This window comes from Polypterus senegalus, chromosome 7, assembly GCF_016835505.1.
Source record: "Polypterus senegalus isolate Bchr_013 chromosome 7, ASM1683550v1, whole genome shotgun sequence".
Lineage (NCBI taxonomy): Eukaryota > Metazoa > Chordata > Cladistia > Polypteriformes > Polypteridae > Polypterus > Polypterus senegalus.
In genome coordinates, this window is record NC_053160.1 from 179,166,616 (window position 1) to 179,187,866 (window position 21,251).

At 38.5% G+C, this 21,251-nt stretch overlaps 1 protein-coding gene across 1 annotated transcript; it reads right to left on the reverse strand.

Moving 5' to 3' along the window:
• Positions 1 to 390: 390 nt before the first annotated feature.
• On the reverse strand, positions 391 to 20,555 carry ier3ip1 (immediate early response 3 interacting protein 1). The gene is made up of 3 exons (XM_039759667.1): positions 20,401 to 20,555; positions 14,860 to 14,961; positions 391 to 2,798 (listed from the first exon to the last, which is right to left on the reverse strand). Exons 1-3 carry the CDS (start codon positions 20,489 to 20,491, stop codon positions 2,743 to 2,745), a joined length of 249 nt encoding a protein of 82 aa, XP_039615601.1. The 5' UTR covers positions 20,492 to 20,555; the 3' UTR covers positions 391 to 2,742.
• Positions 20,556 to 21,251: the final 696 nt, after the last annotated feature.

Below are 21,251 nucleotides of genomic sequence, written 5' to 3' on the forward strand. Positions count from 1 at the left end.
GTACATCACATAACCAATCCATTTACAGTACATGGATAAGCCAAGTGCTGTCAGTTGAAATGAAAGCATTGGTAACATTATGGGAAAAATGCTGCTTTGCAATAGCGATGATTCTGGTACATCACAACCAACCCTTTCTGAAAGTTTGCACCAAATTTTAAACAATCCTTACAATGTGTGAGATAATATATAGATTTATACTTTTCCCCCAACACTCCACGTTAAGGCAAGCTGTGGTTGAGCACACATACACTCATGTGGAAAAAGTAAGTCTGCCCCATGGAAACGGTTGACTTTTTCAACATTTTTGAACAAGTAAATAGCAGATCTTCACTTAGACTGTGCGAACAGGTAACAGAGATTGACCTAAATAAAAACACAAGGAAAATCTGCCTTTTCAATCATTTATTCAACAAAAATATCAATAGATATAATGGGCTACAGGGGCCTCAGAAGCTGGCATTGCCCCCTTCAGCAGATGTTTTTACATACAATGGGGGAAATAAGTGTTTGATCCCCTGATGAAGTTGTCTCTAATTTTTATGGTAGTTTCATTTTAATAAAGAGAAACAGAATATCAACCAAAAATCCAGAAAAAAAAACACATTAAAAGTTATAAATTGATTTGCATATCACTGAGAGAAAAGAATTCGATCCTCTATAACCCAGCCAGAATTTGAAGATTAGGCTGTAACTGCAGCAGAGAGAAACTGACGAAATACAACACGTTAGCTATGACCCTGTATTCGGATTCAGCGGGTTAGAAAATGGATGGATGGATAGCTATGGCTTATGGGTAGTTTGAATATGCATAGCATAGCACTCTGCTGTTAGTCTACTTGAAGCTAAGGTCAAACAAACATGGACGTTCTGCTGCATGATTTTGCCATCGTTGAACCACACACACCGTAGTGAGATTTCTTTCGACAGGGGAAGTGAATACTACAGAAATTCACGGAATAATGTTGGCTCATGCAGATCACTGAGCTGTTTGGGTGCCCATATTGAACAGACTTTACGGTACCCCAAGTCATCATGCACTATGGTATGTACAGATCCATTGCTAACATCCAGATGGGCAGCAACTGCGGACAATGTAATCTGTCTGTCTTTTTTACCATATTGATGTGGGCTTGTGTTCACGACGAAGATGGTCAACCAGATTGGGCTTTGTCCGGTACACTTGTTCTTCCCATTTTAAACCTTTCTACCTAATCATATAATTTTTTTGCCAAGTCATTGCTGTTTTCACTTCTCTACTGAGCCAACATCCTTTAGTGAATTTCATCTGGTTTCACTCCCTCTGCTCAAAGAAATCTCACTGCGAGGTGATCAACAATGGTGCAATCCCAGAGCAAAGCATCCATGTTCATTTGATCTTGGCTTCAACTACACGAAGAGCAGAATGCTGCACTGTGCGTATTCAAGCTACCCATAAGCCACTGTGATCTGCGTTGTACCGCGTCAACTTCTACCTATTGCGAATACTGAATCATTTTCAAATTTCCTTTACTTTTTAATTTACCCTCACATAAGAGACAGTTAAAAAAGGGATGCAAGCAAAAAAAGCGATAAGAAGACATTTCTTTTTGGAGACTAACTTGAAAGTGAACCACGGTGACAGAAACGTACTGTTTAAGTCGTTATTTTTCTGCAGGATGCTGTATGCAGGAGAAGTCTAATGGTAGCGCTAGGGGAAGAAAGTTACAAACAGTATAATACTGCATTACTTTTGGTCAATATTTTATTGATACATTAACATATATCAGAATTTCATTGCACTTTAAGGTTTATTTTTATTCTTCTTTGTACTTCCATAACAAAATTCATTACAGTACATCTTAACGTCACTAAGATGGTGCACCGATTTTTTTTATTTTCTGTTGAGGGAAGAGAAACAGCCAGAGAACAATTTTTTCTTTAATAAAAAAAGAGACGGAAAGCACTAATATTATTGTTACTGTTGATACAAAAAGCTCGGTGTTTAATTTCACATTTCCCATTCACCTCAGGGGGAAAAAAGGAGCTTTACTTAAAAAAAAACGAAAACCAAGTGGTCAGTCAACCACCAAAAGTGACCTTTAGAAGTGTAAATGGACAGACACATATTTACCCATAGGAATATAAATTTTAAGTTCTGATTTAGTTGAATAAAAAAAGGAAATACTCAACCGAATTATATTATAAAGACAAACCTTAATTAACAACCTTAAATACTGCAAAATATAACAACATTGCATTGTAACCCAAGTATCATGTGAATATTGAACAATATGTCTTTAGCAATTCTCAGGTCTATCTGAAACCGTTTGCATGTTAATATTCCTGATCACTTGCTTGAAAAGATATTTAAAACATGTGTTTAATTTAAAATAAGTATCTAAGCCACCTCTTGCTTAAATGAACACACTGGCAAAACACAAAATGCTTACTTAGTGCCTTATCTGATAACATTTGATAGCATTTATTTCTTTTAGCTCACCACAGCAGCACTTTCCCCAATTCCAGTTAAGGATGTATGATAAACCAAATTTTATTTTCTTAGCAGTAAAAAATAAAATATACAGCTGACTATGTGTTTGGTAACAATGATTCCTTAAACATATTAAAACAAAAGTGTGTTTGGGATTTCAGAAAAATATTTTGGGTCTACCTTTACTTATCACCATATAGAGAGCAGGAATTTTCAAAAATGTTGTAATAGTCCATGTTACAAAAATCTTAGCATCTTCTCTTCTTTCTTCAACCAAACAGCAACAGCAATACAATGGTCACCGAGTTCACTGCTATTAAAGGCACTGTAAAGAAAAGGAAGTCGAGAATAAAGTTCAAGTGAATAATTTGAGTGGAAGTTAATGTATAGGGTGGTCCAGATCTAATTATGCCATTTTCATTGCTATAACTTAAGTTTATTACATAGAGAATTCATAAAAAAAAAAATTTTGTTACTGATAGATAGCAGCACCTGCCCTGCATTACAAAATGGCGGGGAGACAGTTGTCAGTCTAACAGCGGAGGTGCAATGTGTTCTCCTTTTCATAATTGCATAATTAGATCTGGACCACCCTGTATATAAACTTAACAAATTAACAACAGAAACAAATTCTCAAATGTAATGAACTTTATTTATAACTGAAAACCAAGTCTAGAATAAATTTCAAATGAATAATCCAAGTGAAAGTAAATTTATATAGAAATCATATTAACAACAGGCACAAATTCTCAAATGTATTAACCAGTCAACCTGTAATGAGAGTGAGGAGAGTTTTCTTTCTTGCTACACAAAGGACAATTGTTTAGTCAAAGTATTTATTTAATTAAAATCAGCAATGTATTACATCTATGCCCAGGTCTATTCTGAAATTCGGTTTGAATAATCAGTAATTCAATTTATATTGTGCATAGCTAATTTTGAACTGAAAAGAGAAAACTTGGTCCTAGGGCTGCACCTATCGACTGTTCTGTTTGTCGATTAGTCTAGCGATTATTTTTTCGATTAGTCGACTAATCTAATTAATAACTTGCTGGTCGAAATAATAATTTTGAATTACTCAATTTAAAGTCTAACAAATACCAAAAATCAAACATGAACAGCTTTTGTCATTAGAATATCAACACTGTATTGTTTCATAAAGGGGAAAAAAGGAATGCAAACTCGAAACCTTTCCCAATCGAAATAATTTCAGATCATGAATAAACATTTTATGGCAAAAGTAGTGCAGTTTGAATCAGATATTACAGACCAGACCTGCAAAGCGGTACAACAGAAGTACAAAAAAAAACACGACATCAAGTAACATTGGAGTTTGTTTGAATCAGATTTCAGTAACACACAAACATATCATCTGTTTAGTGGTCTAACATTCGTGCAAAGATCAGTTTAAGTAACACTTGAACACAACTTGGCAATTCAAGTAACACTTCAAATTGTATACCAAAAACCTGGGCAATCTGAATAAGATTAATACACAAACCACACTGCTTTGCAATGTCCTTAAAAAGAAACATATAAATCATAGTATATTAGTGATGTATTTTACAGTTTCTGTGCAAGTCTCTGTCACTGGAGTCATATAGAATATATATGTGTATGACCTATATTGATAGTAGCTAGCTAACTAATTTAAAGTGAGATAAAGTGACAGATCATAAACCCTTCACATCTTTTTTTTTTTTTTTTAAACTAATTATAAGCTTCATGTGGGGGGGGAAAAGAAGTCTTACTACTACATTACTACTTACGAGGTGTGGCAGAAAAGTAATGAGACTGGCAACACTGCAAGCGATCTGGCAACGCTGCGCTGTTGTCCTTGATAGAGCACGTGTATCAGTACCCTCCCATAGCTCAGTGCGAGTTTCAACTCCTTCCGTTAACTACGTGATTTTTGTGACTGCTATTAGCGAAGTTGTGTTTTTGGTTGTGTGTCACGCAAAATGGAACAGCGGAACTTGGAGCAACATTGTGCCATTAAATTTTGTGTTAAGCTTGGAGAATCGGCAAGTGTGACGTTTGAAAAGTTAAAACAGGCCTATGGGGAACATTCTTTATCCCGAGCTCAAGGTTTTCAGGGAGGCCTTCAACTTCGAAAACCAATGAAAACATTGAACGTGTGAACACTTTTGTGAGATCAGACCGTCGTTTAACATTAGGAATGTTGAGTGAACAATTAAATTTGAACAGATTCACCGTTCATCAAATTTTGACTGAACATTTGCACATGCGAAAGGTCTGTGCCAAAATGGTGCCGAAAAACCTCACACAATTGAGCAGAAGGACAATCGAAAAAACACATTCCTGTGGTTCCCCAGCCCCCTTATTAACCTGACCTCCGTCCGTGTGACTTTTTCCTTTTTCCTAAACTGAAAAATGTCCTCAAAGGACGTCATTTCGGGACTTTAGAAAACATCCAAAAGAGTGTAACGGACATGCTGAAGACCATACCGGTTGAAGACTTCCAGCGCTGCTACAAACAGTGGGAACAACGTCTCCATCGGTGTGTAGCTGTCCAAGGGAACTACTTTGAAGGGGATAACATTGATGTTTGAAAAAAATAAAAACTTTGGTAAATAAAAAATCAGTCTCATTACTTTTCTGCCACACCTCGTAGTACTACTGCATTGTTGCTGGGATGACGGGTCCATTATGAAGTCCAGAACTCAAGAAGATAAATGACTGTATAATACAGCGATTTACCAATCAGAAATAAAAGTAATTAGAACTTCTTCATAGAAAACTCCAGAATGATTCCGTCTTAGATGCTCCTGTATATCTGTTGTGCTACTGTAATATGCCATTTCACATGTACAGAGTGTACAGAACACAGTATTATTTGGCTTTTGCTTAAAGTACTCCCATACTCTAAAAGCCAGCGGTCTTTTATACAAAGGACCCACAGATGAACTACATGCTGTCATGTTGATCTCTTGAAAGATGGTAAAAACGTGACGCATCATTGTATGCCATACCAACAGACGTATTTAAATAACTATGACAATTACGTTGATATGCCATAACAGCACAACTTGGCACCATTGAATATCTTTTGTTATGCACTGGGATCTGACAAGCAGATCTGAAAGGTGCTGGCTATGCACTAATACCACTGCAAAATGTTAGAGAAGGACACCCCCTCCCATAGCCTTCAAATGTTGCTCAAACACCACCATGCCATTATGCCTTTCTGCTTGTCTTCAAGCAATGACTGTTTTCAGCAGTGTTGTCTATATGTCTGCTGCCCTACAATTCTCTTTTCACAGACTCCTATGTTGATTGATCAGTATGTATGTTGTAGGTATAATGCACCGGGTCCCCTGTCTCCTCACGGACTGTCTATACAGTCAAAGCTAGCAGACAGTGTCAACAAATCTAATAAAAAAACAGTGTTGGGCTGATCCCTAGTTTATAAATTTAAGACAATGGGGCAGTCTGGGGAACTGGTGCCATTCAGTTTAAAATGTGGTACTCAAATGAATGGCTGCAGGTTATTTAAAAAAAGGTCATTCATGACTAATACAATTTATTTTTCATATAGCCCAAAATCATACAATAACTGCCGCAATGGGCTTTAACAGGCCCTGCCTCTTAACAGCCCCCCCAGCCTTGACTCTCTAAGAAGAGAAGAAAAAACTCCCAAAAAAAACCCTTGTAGGGGAAAAAAATGGAAGAAACCTCAGGAAAGGCAGTTCAGAGAGAGAGACCCCTTTCCAGGTAGGTTGGGCATGCAGTGGGTGTAATAGGCATCAACTAGTCGATTCCCTGGGATTCTGGTCATGCTCCTACACTAGTAAGTGTAAACTGTCATTTACTGTACTTTTATTTGAAGTGCTAGTAGTGTAGACAGTGTGCTAGTGACGGCCAACCAGTTCTCACTGGAGCACAAGCTAAGATGGCAGCACAAGGAAAACTCTGTCTAATATCATCAGGGCTTTGTTCAAATTCCCTCTAACTTGCCTAATATTCATGTTGATTGTGTTTTTTACAGTAAGACATCACTAATGATAGTATTTGCTCATTAAGGCTGACTAGTCCGGCCACATGAGCTTGAGGTACAAGTACAAGAGAACATTTCTGAGCAAGCGATGGAGTGTCAGAAAGGGCACACACTGTGACCCCACACTGAATAAAAGCAGGTTGACAAAACTCAGTGGAGTAATGCCACGTTCCAATTAAACTACCAAGTTCTTAATAGGAATTTTCAACTGGAACGCCCCCTTACATCAGATTTCCAACTTGGAAACTCGTGGCCAGACTGTTAAGTCTAAGTTTCTCTGACTTCAGATCATGACGTCAATCCAAAATGGCAATGAACACCAAGAGCTTTAGTGAGAGCTATAGCGTTATACTGTTGGTTAGCACTTCTGTCCATTTGTGTCTCAATAAATCAGTCGTCCACACTGTACTGTCCAACTTCTATCTGTGGACATGCGGCTACAGTATTTAAGTATGAGAAATACAGTACAATGCATTATCATCAACTGCAATTTATTTCGACAGAGCAAGAACAATAAAGGTTTTCCCTCAACTGAGATGGGACATCATTTCCCAGCTCCGACATCCAACTTCTGAGGTAAATGGAACACAGTGCTGGGTTAAGTTAGGAAGATTTGTTTGCATCAGGAAAGTACCAAAACATAAAGGCATTGTTACACAAATCCAATAAAATAAACAGACACAGCAACTGACAACAAGTGTTATATATACTCACATGCACGCTCAAAATTAGTACAAAGAAGAAGAATTACTCGTAATAGTACAAAAAGCAACATTTTAAAATTTAGCGACATCCCTACAAGTAACAGAATTCAAAATGCTTACAGCTCTAGGAATGAAAAAGCTCACTCTTTACCTTTGGAAACGTAAATCTGCAGTCTGATGCCAGTAACTGAAATTTATTAAAAAAAAAAAAAAATTATGCCGTCTGTCTGACAGAACTGAGTGGTCCTTCTTTCTAACCTGTTTGTAATGCAGCTCAGTGACAAAGGTCTGCTATGAAACAATAATTTTGCTGCCATTTTTATTTTGTAATGTTGTTAAAATAGTTTATACTTTTAATACCGAGGTTGTAAAAAACATATCAAAAGAAAATGTAACAGATTCAAAAAATGACTTTTATATAAAAAAAAAAAATACCATGGTTTTGCCCACTTTAAAATAGTTGAGCTTCCTAAGAAAGAAATCTGTGTCTGCCTCTTCCTACGAGTTTGTTCTGTTACCAATGATTGTTCGCAGATATCTGTAGTGCTCGATTACACCATTGAACAAACACATCGACAACCACTCCATGGCTTACCTCCTTATCTCATAAAACACAACAACAGAGTCATCTGCAAATTTCAGGATAAGAATAAACTACTGCTGATTGCTAAGCAGCAGCCAGCTAGTATGGAATTATAGTAAGTCAATAAGAAATTAACAAGTTACAGTAACTTCAGTTACATGTTTTGGCAGGGCCAGATTAACTGCTAAGAATTCAATATACTGTAAAATTGACTGCCCAAAACAGTGAAGTGCACCAATTTGCAAAATGATAATTTATATTGGTATAATAATTCATTCCATACAGCAAAGCTGATAAAAAAAATAAATAAAATCAGACATCCATATTGTACATTTATGGTGCAATATGGCATAGATATGCAAGACACCAAACAATAATGATCATTACTGTAAATATGGCCAAAGTCACAAAATAAAGGCAATGAATTTGGAATTGAAATACAGCAAGCGCAACTTCTGGAAAACTTTCTGAATCATATAAAAACAGTGTGACTAGGAAGCTTCAGAATGACCCCAGCTATCAGTGCAGTGGCCATCTGCACTTAATGGATGAGCATTAACATGCATCATGCAGTAATTCATTGACGTTTATTTGATGCAAATATTCAACTGATCGGCTTAGCATTTCATTAAATAACAAGGTATTTGCTAGTCAAAACTCCATATTTCCTGATGAAAGAAGTCTGTGTCATCTTATACAGATGCTTGCTGAACAATTACACTGAACACTTTATACAATATATTCAAATAAACACAACCTTTAAATATTATGATTAGGTTGATGATTACGTTTTTTAGTGTTTTGTTTCCAAATATCTCCAGACTAGTCTTCCAATTAAAGGTTCTCTCAAAACAAATGAGTCAAAGAATAAATTAGAAAATATACATAAAAAAAGAAGAAATCAGAAAATATATGTACACCATGCAATCTTCATTGTTCTACACTTAGCCAGCAGCCACACCACGTGCACTTCACAACAGGTCATCCACCTGAAGCTACAGTAAGCACGTTTGGGCCCGGCCAGTACTTGGATGGGAGACCAACCAGGAAAAGCCTGGGTTGCTGCTGGAAAAGGAGTTGGTGAGACCAGCAGGTTGCACTTACCATGTGAACTGAATGTGGAACCAAAGGCCCAGTGCAGTGACAGGGACACTGTGCTGTAAAAATGGTGCCGTCCATCAGATGAGATGTAAAACCGAGGTCCTGACTCTCTATGCTCATAGAAGATCCCTGGGCATCCCCCATAAAAAGTAGTGTGTATCCCGCTCTCCTGGCTAAATTACCCTACATGGCCTAGTCATTCTGGCCCCCTAATAATCAACTGTCTCTAATTGGCTAACTATCATCACCCCTTAAACACCTAACAGCTAATGTAAGGTTAGCAAACGGGTGCAAAATGGCTGCCGTTGCATCATCCAGATAGATGCTGTACATTAGTGGTGGTTGAAGTGGCTCCATACCCTCTACGTGAAAGTGCTTTGAGTAGTGAGAAAAGCACTATATAAATTATGAAATAATTTCACTTGTAACTTGTTCTACTGATTTTCAATCTTCAAAGATACAGACATGTTGGTATATCGTTACCACACTTATTTTAACTTCACCTATTTGTTGTCTGGTACAAATCTTGTAATCTATATTTAACCCACTTCCTATTGTCCAAATGACTTGAAATTCTGCACACTTACTCAAATCCAATGACAATACATGAATCAATAATCACTTTCACCAATTTAACAATTAAATACTGTTAAGAAATGAAATTTTTATATAAAGAATAATTCAAGATTTCACCAATAGATGGTGCTAGTAACGGATAGAAATATTAAAGGAAGTGTTAAAATATTGATTACAAAATAATACTAAAACAAACTCAAGATTAAAAAGTTGAAATAAATATATATATATATATATATATATATATATATATATATATATACACACACTATTTAAAAACCACGCTTATATTAAGTTAAAGTGTACTAAAAAGTAAAAAACAAGTCTCTTAGACATCACTCGTAAAATAAAGGCGTGGCAGCTTTTCAATCAACATTCAAATAATACTTCTTAAAATTTTAGCAAATGCACCCACCTTTTATTTGGCGAGTGATGCATAAGTGACTGGTTTTTTACTTTTTAACTTAATATAAGTGTGGTTTTTAAAAAGTATATATATATATATATATATATATATATATATATATGGCCGGCCATGTACCCGCCAATACCCCAAGCCGCCAGGTGGAGCCCTCCTTGCAGCATGGAGGTCCCCAGAAGACCAGCAGGGCATTATGGACCATGTAGTTTTGTGCACCGCCCTGCTGGATGCCATGGGGGCCACGAGAGGGAGCTGCAGGGAGGACCGAAGAATTCTTCATGCCCTATGACCCGGAAGTTCGTCATAGGAAGAGCGACGGCTTCCGGGTGAGAAACATTATTTACCCTGACCCGGAAGGAATAAGGACTTGTGGACTGTTGGGAAGGAACACCTCGGGTCAGGGAACATAAAAGGACTGTGGGAGCTCCCAGGCGATGAGCTGAGTTGGGAGGCAGGGTGGCTAAGCGTCTGGGAGTGGAGGATTGTTTATTATTGTGGTTTATTGTTATTGTGAATTGTGGAGAGGAGCGTGCTTTGTGCACTTATTATTATAATAAATATCATCTTTGGACTTTTACCTGGTGTCTGACGTATAGTCTGAGGGTACAAGGGTGCGAGAAGCATCTTATTCTGTTACAGTTGGCGTAGCTCGGCAGGATTCTCTGGCCGTCAGTTTGGCAGAGGACCTGGAAAAATTTTACTGTGGACAGAATACCCGGAAGACAGCGTCACAACACACACAGGAAAATCGCCAGAAACCTCACCTTTTTTCAAGTCTGTAATGGGAAAAAAGAAGACAAAACAGGGCAACAGCACCAGCGGAAGTTCCATGTTCGTCATGGCCGACACTCGGGATGGCGACAGGCGACCACGGATCGGGAGAGGACTCCGGACGAAGAAACCTACAACGAGGTATGTGCTGCAAATGTAGATAATCTATTTAAAATTTCTCATTTTGTACCATGCACATACCTCGGAAAAGATCATCCGGAAGTTCTGCGGGATGCAGGAGAATCTCCCGAAGATAGTGTGGCGCTTTTGTGCGGGCAGACGGACAACGAAAAGGACTTCCGCATTACGGGTGCCGGCGAGGGACACGGGAAGTACCACGAAGGATTCCAGAAAGGTGGCGTTCCGTGTCCAGCTGTTTATGACTTCGCCCAAGAAAAGACGGACTTGATTTTTCCGAAGGAGAAAGGGGTGGTGAGCGAAGCACTGCTCAACCCAAAAGAAGGTAAGGAGGGCCGGGAAATGGCTGGTCGATCTGCCGACAAATTAATAAAGGCAGGTCGCAGTCAACCAAAGATGGCGGCCCGGTCCTCGTCTGTAGAGAACTCCAATTCCCAGAAACCCGTGCGGAACCCGTCAGAACACGTGCCGACAGCGGGCGAGTTCATTGGCTCCGGCGGACGGTATGGCAAACCAGGAAGTAAGCCAAACCCGCCGAATTAACTAATTATTTTGGCGTGCGGGAACTCGAAAAATTAATCGAGCCCGTCGCGGAGTATTTTGCAGACTTTAGAGGCGATTAAGAAGATCGTTGGAGATCTGGGGCGGCGGCGGCGCCTTTAAGAAGAATGCGTGAGTACCTGCGGCGATTAGACCGAGAGCCTCCCGTGTTATGTGATTTGGCGGTACAGACAGGTAATGTCGGTACCGTATATAATGTAATAGGGGCGCAGTGTGATCCGGGCCGCTTTTAATCCATAGCGGGTGCCAAATGGATGTGTGCCCTACAAGAGAGGCGAAAGCGTTTACGGGCGGCGGAAGGACCGATCGAGCCAGAGCAGCTGGTTGGTGCTGTCTCTTGGAGCGATTCGATCCTAAAGACCCGACCCATGTTGTTTATAAATCAAAGGCGTGCAGACAGTAAAAGGGCTCTCTTTCACTAATAGAGACCCAAACTGTGGACAAGCCCCAGAGTAAACTGGAGATCCTTAGAATAAAGAGGGGTCTCCTGACAAGGTGGGAAAAGGGCGGAGAGCAGCGAGGCGGCCAGAAAACCCTCCTTGGCGGGGGAAAGGGTGGAGCTGACCGAGTTCCCGAGATGTTTCAGGTCTCAGGAAAAGAGCCAACCAGGAGGACTTCGTCGGTGCTACAATTGCCAGCGACCGGGTCACGAGTGGCGCCAATGTCCCCGGGAGACAGGAGGTACACGTTCCCCAAGGTTTGCTCGAGGACAGGGACAACGCAGTCAGAGCCCGGATGCGCGTCCTCTTGGAGGAAGACTTCCCTCTCGGGGCAGGCGCTCCGAATCTTTATAATTGTCGCTGGGGAGTACTGTAAGATATGGCCGGCCATGTACCCCGCCAATACCCCAAGCCGCCAGGTGGAGCCCTCCTTGCAGCATGGAGGTCCCCAGAAGACCAGCAGGGCATTATGGACCATGTAGTTTTGTGCACCGCCCTGCTGGATGCCATGGGGGCCACGAGGGAGCTGCAGGGAGGACCAAGAATTCTTCATGCCCTATGACCCGGAAGTTCGTCATAGGAAGAGCGACGGCTTCGGGGTGAGAAACATTATTTACCCTGACCCGGAAGAAATAAGGACTTGTGGACTGTTGGGAAGGAACACCTCCGGGTCAGGGAACATAAAAGGACTGTGGGAGCTCCCAGACGATGAGCTGAGTTGGGAGGCAGGGTGGCTAAGCGTCTGGGAGTGGAGGATTGTTTATTATTGTGGTTTATTGTTATTGTGAATTGTGGAGAGGGCGTGCTTTGTGCACTTATTATTATAATAAATATCATCTTTGGACTTTTACCTGGTGGCTGACGTATAGTCTGAGGGTACAAGGGTGCGAGAAGCATCTTATTCTGTTACATATATATATATATATATATATATATATATATATATATATATATATATATATATATATATATATATATATATAGTAAGATATGGCCGGCTATGTATCCCGGCCAATACCTCCAGGCCGCCAGATGGAGCCCTCCTTGCAGCGTAGAGGTGCCCTACTGGATACCATGGGGGCCGCCAGGAGTCGCTGCAGGGAGGCCCAGGGACTATTTTCCCTACACTCCGGAAGTACATCCCACTCACATGGACAGAAGACATGACGTGCTTCCGGGATGAAGAAAAAGAAAAGTTTTACCTGACCCGGAAGTGATAGAAAGTCACATGGACTGAGGGACAAACACTTCCGGGTCAAGGAATATAAAAAGACTATGGGAACTCCCAGGCAATGAGCTGAGTTGGGAGGCAGGGTGGCTAAGCGTCTGGGAGTGGAGGATTGTGATTGAGTATTGTTTATTATTGGTTTATTGAAGAATAGTGGAGTGGTGGTGCTTTGTGCACATTATTGATATAATAAATATCATTATTTGACTTTTACCTTGTGTCTGACGTGGTGTCTGAGGGTACAAGGGTGCGAGAAAACCCTAATCTGTTACTATATATATATATTTATTTATTACTGTATCATCAGATACCTGTAATGCTAAATAAAAGACTGTACCACCCAACCTCTGTTCTGGTCAAGTTAATATGCTACTTAGCAGTGCTCACCAAAGATCATCTAACTGCCTTATGCATCTGACACAGGTGTGCTGGTGCACTTACGTTTCTGAACAATACAAACAGCTGATGGAAAACATCTACTCTATACATATGAAATCCTAAGCCTAAAATTGCAACGTTTTTATGCCACACTTTAAATCGGTCTTATTTTAAAACCTACATATACCTGTATATGGTTGGTATCATTCTTTTCAGAATTTATCAAACTTTAATCTGATGATGTTAGATTTTCAGATTCTTATTCCATTTTTAAACTCTAAACTAAAATATCAAGAAAGTTGTGGTTTTTAATATCAAGAAAGTCGTGGATTTTATTTTTGATCGAGTAAACTCTTTCACAGGAACAAACTATAGGAATTACCTATTCATAACACCAATGTTTGTATTAATGTGATTAAATTAGCTGAAGGTCAAGGCACCGGAGGGGTAGTATAAAAATAAAGAACAAAAGTGTTGCACTCAAAAATTACTTTACACATTTAAGTATAGAATGTTAATTTCATATCTTTCATTGATGAAATCAATTAATTGAGAATTATGAATTCCATCATTACTTAATGATGGAATTAATTGTCATTTATCATGAGTGCATTACAGAGTGCAAGAAATATCTGAAGGACAAAGTTTGGCAACACAAACAGTTTCAGTTGCACACGACATTATGATATGCACTAAAGAAAGCATCTATTCAAACTTACATTAACACATACAATTGATGAAGATAAATAAATATCATGATGGACGAGAAGAATACGGAAGACTAAAATGTGAGACAATAAAAATGCATATAAAATAGGATGGGGAAAAAAAAAAATCACGTAAAAGGTGCAGACCATCCTTTTACAGAAAGGAAGATACTATTGACATTATGGTGTCCCGACATTATTATACTGTAGATTGAATCCAAATGATGTGAAGCCTAAAATGGATGAGTAATTTAGAAAGCAGGAAACTGTGAGGTCATTTCAAAATATTAATGCTTTTCATGTAAATGCACCTATTTTACAAAAATGTAATTTATAATAATTTAATATCACTGCCACAGGCATACAGAAGAGTATGTATGCTAAAGACGTATAATATATGAATATAATTGGATAGAAGAGACAAGTAACTATTGACAAATTAAAACACACAAAGCTTTGCATTTTCTATATTCATACATCTGATTTTGTTTTAAATGGTGTTACACTTTAAGCTGAAAATATTCAATATTTGTGTAATACAGTATTATATGAAACACTGAAAAATATAAATATAATTCTGGTTAAGGGTTATGTGTGGTGCTTGCTTGCAAAGAAATTTATACCAATGTGCTAATACTTAGTTACTTGCTTTTTTCCAATTTCAGTTGCAAATATTTCTATATACTTAAAATAAGATTGCAGTATTCTTGAAGTGCTTGTTTTGTTAAGGAATAATTGACAGTATAAGGGTCTACTTTACCTCTCATGACTGTTCGAACAGAGCGAATGAGATTCAAAAGTTGTGATTTAATTCCTGGTTCATCACCAAATCCTCCAATTCCATGATCTGCTCCCCAACCAACTGAAACAAACAGTTAAAAAAAGGTCAACGCTTATTTATTCTGTCATCTGAAGCTTTGAAAAATTCCAAACTGAACCCTTCAAGCACTAAAAATGCTCAATACCAGCCCTAAGTAGATTGCTCTAACTGTAATGTACTTTATAGTAACAAAGGCCATTGCACGGTGCAAAGTGAACACCACAGGAGTGTCGCTACATGTTTATACAGTGCCCTCCATAATGTTTGGTACAAAGACACAGTTTTCCATAAATTATCCCTCTGCTTCACATTTTACAAATACAAATCAAACAATTCAGATGTGATTAAAGTGGACATTGCAGACTTTCATTTAAGGTGATTTACACACATTTCAGTCACAGCATTTAGAAACGATAACACTTTTTCTATATGGTCTCCACCATTTCAGGGCACCATAATGTTTGGTACAAAGCAATGGCAGGTCTAGTAAAGCCATCATATTTAGTCCTTTATCACATATCCCTCACATGCAAGGACTGCTTAAAGTCAGTGATTGTAGACACCACCAGGTGCTGAGGATCTTCTCTGGTGATGCTTGGCCAAGACTCTAATGCAGACATCTTCAGCTCCTGCTTGTTTCAGGGGGCTTATGTTTTCTGTTCAGCATATGGAAGATATCTCAATTAGATTTAAATCGGGTGAATGGTTTGGCCATTCAATAATTTTCCATTTTCTAGCTTTGAAAAAGCTCCTGTTTTGACTTAGAAGTATGTATGGATCATTATCTTGTTGTAAGATGATGTGCTATCCAATGAGTTTGGAGGCATGCATTGGAACTTGAGCAGATCAGATGTTTCTCTACACCTCATTCATTGTGCCACTGCCATCATCAAGAAGAGAAGTGTGCCAGGACTTGTGGCAGCCATATATGACCAAACCAGAACACCCCCAGCACCATGTTTAATAGACGAGGTGGTCTGTTTTGAACCTTGGGCAGTTCCTTTTCATCTCTACACTTTGTACTTGCCACCACTTTGATGAGGTTTATCTTTGTCTCATTTGTCCACAAGACCTTTTTCCCTGAATTATATATATATATATATATATATATATATATATATATATATATATATATATATATACTGTATATAGGGGTATAGGTCATAAAGTTTTATTTATTATGAACATGCTCTTCTTAAGTTTGCATATGCTGGGTTTATGTCCAAATGTCTGTTAATGGGGTTTTTGTTTGATAGCCAAGATTCAGCCAGCTCTCTGGCACGTTTAGTACTGGCCTTAAATCTTACTTGTATATTGTCCCAGTTAAATGTATGTCCTGTTGATTTTGTATGCATACAGATCAGGAATAAAAACGACTTTATGATACGTGATTCATTTTCTCCCTTTGTGGATCTACAGCTGAAAATATGCAAACTGTATCACAGACCTTCGCTTCATTATATATATATATATATATATATATATATATATATATATATATATATATATATATATATATATATATATATAGTGGAAAGCGTACCCCAGACAAGGACAAACCAACACCAGAATGTCCAAAACAAACTTTTTAATTTATATTTTTCGCACCACAATGCCTTCAATCACCAACTCTCTCCACTGTCGTCTTCTTCTTTCTCTCTTTTGACCTCCTCTCTCCTCCTCACAAGCTTTGTCTCTGTCCTCCCAACTCTGGCTCCTCTACTGGAAGGAGGCGTCCTCTTTTATCATGACCCGGATGAGCCCCAGGTGCTCCCCTTGACGTCACTTCCTGGTGTGGCGGAAGTGTCAGGAAAGCACCTGGAAGCACTCCGGGTGTCCTCGGAATTACTTCCGGCAGCACTTCCTGGTGTAGCGGAAGTGCTGCCCTTCAGGCTTCTCTAATTGTCCGGGCGCCCCCTGGCGGTGGCTACGTTCTCTCAAAATAAGTATTCCAGCTCCGTCCCTGTGGCCCCCAAATAGCCCCGGGCGGCTGCCCTCTCGTGGCCAAGGAGAAGTATTGTCCAACTCGGGGACTATCCAGGCGTCCTGGCCAGGCAGTGACCCCGGTCATCTGTGACATATATATATATATATATATATATATATATATATATATACACACATACACACACAGTATATAAAATATATATATATGTATGTATGTTCCAGCGTCATTTCCAAACGGCTGGAGCGATTTTCATGAAACTTGGTACACGTTTCTTATTGGTCGACTAAAAATACTGTACGATAAAATCAACCCTAATCGACCCCTTTCTGGGTAGAGTGGGGGGTGATCTTGCGGTCTTGTATGTATGTTATCATCCAGTTGACACTCGGAACAACCACCAGAGGGCGAACTTTATGTTTAAGCGCCACCGTGCCCCTGTTGCTTTGAAATTAAATAGAGCTGGCCAGTTCTGAGTATCAACTGGATGGTAACATACATACATACACGACCACAAGACAAGCACATTAGTGAGTCTTCATTGTTTGTTAATTTATTTTTAAAGTTTTTTTTTTTTAAATATTTTTCTTTATTTTATTATTATTATTATTTTTTTTTTTAAACTTTGTTTACCTCCCAGGCAACGCTGGGTATTTCAGCTAGTTAATCTGTAGTTGTGGGTATTTGCCATGTTTTCCATTTAAGTTGACAATACATCCATTTCTAGCCAAGCAGAACCATTTTAACATTGTGTGGATGTGTCGTGAACAAGCTCTGAAAGGAAAATTGCAAGTCAGAATCTCCATTACATAGAAGTTCACCAAAAGGAGTGCCTATGTGACACCTCTTTCAGTTAAATACTGCATACAAACAATGAATTAATGCTCTTTATAGCACCTTTCTTTGCTGAAAACCATTCAGCATCACTTCACATATGCAGATATAAAGAGCACAACTGTTGACACCTCAAATGCATACCTTTGGAACAAAGGCTCATTCAGGATCACCGAATGTGACAGATATGAAATAAATAGGGAACCTTGCAGTTGTAAAATGTTGAATAATAATGTAGAGAAATAAGGATTTGAGACACTGTTAACATATACTGGATACAAAAATATGAGTTGTAAAATGCAAATTCAGGACTTACTGTGCTGGTGAAAACAAAATAAACAACTGCATGCATCATACAGACTGTTTTCTGACAAGAAAATGCAGATATGTGCAAATATACAATTTGAAAACACTACAAATTATGTAAATCAGGAGTGAGCAGAGCAACGTCAGTCCTGAAGGGACACAGTCGCTGCAGGATTTTTTTTCCCCAACCCAGTTGCTAAATTAGAATATAATTCTTGCCAGTAACAGATCTTATTTAATTTCATGGTTTATTAGTGTTGTATGTCTGTCTTGTCATTTCATTCATATACTGTAGATTTAAGGATACCATCCAAAGGATGTGAAGCCTAAAATAGATGAGTAATGTTTGGTCCTTCATTTTTTTCTCTCTTCAGTTTCCTTCTAAGTATCTTATTACGCTAGCCAGTGGACGATGAATACACACAAGTGTAAATGGAGACAAGTCAAATGGAAAACTGCTTATTCCTGCATCATTTAAATCTTATTGCTGAAAAGAAGCAACTAAAAACTGTCAATGCAGCTGTTTAAGACTAAAATAAGCAATTAAGGGTATGAAACCATAACAAGCAAGACAACTAAAATGAGGCCAAAAAATGTCACTTGAGCAGTAAGTGCTTCATCGGCAATAACTAAAATCTCCTTAAGCAACTGGGTTGGAACAAAAACCTGCAGCCAATGTGACCCTAAAAAGGCTTAATGTTGCTCACCCTGATGTAAATCATAAAACAATATACTGTATGTATAATATACAGTATGTTTGTACACATATTATGATCTGTGATTGGCACAGTAATGAAGTAGGAGCTTTCTCTTTCCTTCTATAAAAAGTCAAACAGCAAAAGACAACACGCAATGTCTACTGACTGGCAGGCACAGATGCCATCAAGGCATTCAAACTGCTGAGCACAATACATACAATGGAAACTTAAATATAAATAGAGGTGACATAACACAAAAATGTTTATTTGAGGTGACTGTTTCTTGTAGGCACAGCTATTCGTGACATTGTTCAAATATGAAAAACAAAACCTATTTCTTTTGCTAATATCTCATACTATTATCGGGACAAACTTTTGCATCTTGTACAGAAAAGGTTTATATACACATCTATATGGTATTGATCTTTATTCTTTTAGGTGTTTTGATAACATATTGAGAAATATTAAATATTGCACTTTAGGTTACAGCAATTGCAGTATTAATTTAAGTCCATATTGCCCAGCCATACACACCACCAGCATTACGACAACTAAAGTCCACTTAAAGTTTACAACAGCGTCTATCTTTGAAAGCATGACAGTTCTAAAGGAGTTAACCTTGAAGTGGCACAGATCTGGGGTCCTGTGCCAATTTGGCTAAAATGTCTCTCTAAATTGTGTTGTGTGAGAGGACACCTGCCTGTAGTAAGACTATAAATAGAAAAATGGACCTGCGTGATGCATCACTTGTATATCAGACTGGCACCCCGTTCAGTCTCGAATTATTACTATTGAATATATGGCTGACAATTTGGTATTCAAGACAACAGTAATCTGTTTAAATAGCAATGGCGCAAAGTCAGTTAATGAACTGGCTCAGGGTCACACCATCAATTGTAGTTTGAACTATGCACTGGCCACCTTTTCGTTCAAAGTCCAGAGCCACAGTCACCACACCACATTGCCCGTCTTTGACATCATGCTCGGAAGACTTGGATTAAAGGAATTTCAAAGATCGAATAATAAAAAGGTTCATTATGCTTTCTGGCTATATGGGACTTTCGCCAGTTAACGCGTCTGTTGTGTCTGTAGGCAGACTAACTTCACCTGAGATCTTAAACATCTAAGAGTTTCGGTCGCAAAAAAATGGAAAGCATAAGGGCACAAGTCACTGTAAGCCTTGTAAAGCCCTGTTATTTGTATCGGTCTTGTCGAATTGTACGAATAAATAATGAGAAGCAAATTGCTCAAGCTCTTTTCAAACACGTCCACTACTGTACTGCAAATTTCAGCACTAAGCAAGATAAGACTGATACAACGTTAGTAAACATTATGCCGGAAGAGATCGCGCCTTTTAATCAGATATACGAGTAATATTTTAAATCTAACACATCGCTTCTACGGAGTTACCTACTGAATGAGCGTCAGCTGTAATCAAAGCAAATCTACACCGGAACAATGAAACCAGGGCGTCGCCTTTTGGCATTTCATCCCACGAACTACATTTTTTACCTGTCACCTCTTTGCGTTAAATAGTAGCTAAACTGATTGTAACCTTTCCCGGAATTAAGACAAGAAACCAAGAATGAAATCAAAATAAAGCAATCAATTTACTTTGAAGTAAGTTTCCAGACAAGACAGGTTCCACGTGAGCCTACTTGAAACAAAGAAAACTTCAAAGTTAAGGTGGGTTCTTACTTTTGCTGAGAAATCTCTCTTCATGAAGTACTGCTACTGCATTAACACATAAAATTGCTGCCTGAATCAAAGAATATAAAGTGAACGCCATGCTGGCACTGTCTGTTAGCTTCTCCAGAGGCTGATGACGCTGTCACAGGCGTAATGACGTCACTAAAACAGAAAGCCAGCAGGGTCAAACTTTGCTTCGTTCCCGTCAATTGAAAACGCGATGTGGGTGCGACCAGATAGATAGATACTTTATTGATCTCAAAGGTAATTGCAGAGTTACAGCAGCATATATAAAAGACACAAAATAGTCTGAATTAGCTTAATTCGGGGTGTTCATAAGAAATGTACTAATTTACTTCATGAGGTAAATAATAAATAAGAAATGTGTAGTATTCTTTAGGGTGAAGTAGAGACACACTCAGAATGACGTCAAAAATGCTGTTTCTAACCTCTTTCAACTAACTCTCCGTACAGCGTTCAAAAAAAAAACACACACATTTCCTTCAAGACGTCAAAAGTCCCAAATGACGGAGACCATAGTAATCAATATCTGAACATAAAATAATCGACAAAAGCATAATTGAACAATCATATACAATAAAGGGTTACATCATATATTTAAAATGTTAAAGTGTATGCCTCAATTTAAACATTTCAAGTTTTCTCGATTATAATAGAAACGTAATTTTTCATCCCCTGAATGCAGTCTATAGAGAGCTAGATCCTCAGTAAAAGAATCAATAATAACATCGTATTCCTAATCACTGACCTTGAAATAGTCTAAAATGACACCCCACATGCAGATCTGTTTTAACAGCATCATTACCCACAGGGAAAGCAGTGCGCTGGGGCCCCTGTTT

Bases quoted from the DNA above. Each gene is read 5' to 3' on its own strand.
- ier3ip1 (XM_039759667.1), bottom strand. From the start codon at position 20,491: ATGGCGTTCACTTTATATTCTTTGATTCAGGCAGCAATTTTATGTGTT. The intron at 14,962-20,400 runs GTAAGAACCCAC...TGTTTGTTTCAG, and splicing joins AGAGAGATTTCTCAGCAAAA to TTGGTTGGGGAGCAGATCAT. The intron at 2,799-14,859 runs GTAAAGTAGACC...TTTTCTTTACAG, and splicing joins TGTTCGAACAGTCATGAGAG to TGCCTTTAATAGCAGTGAAC.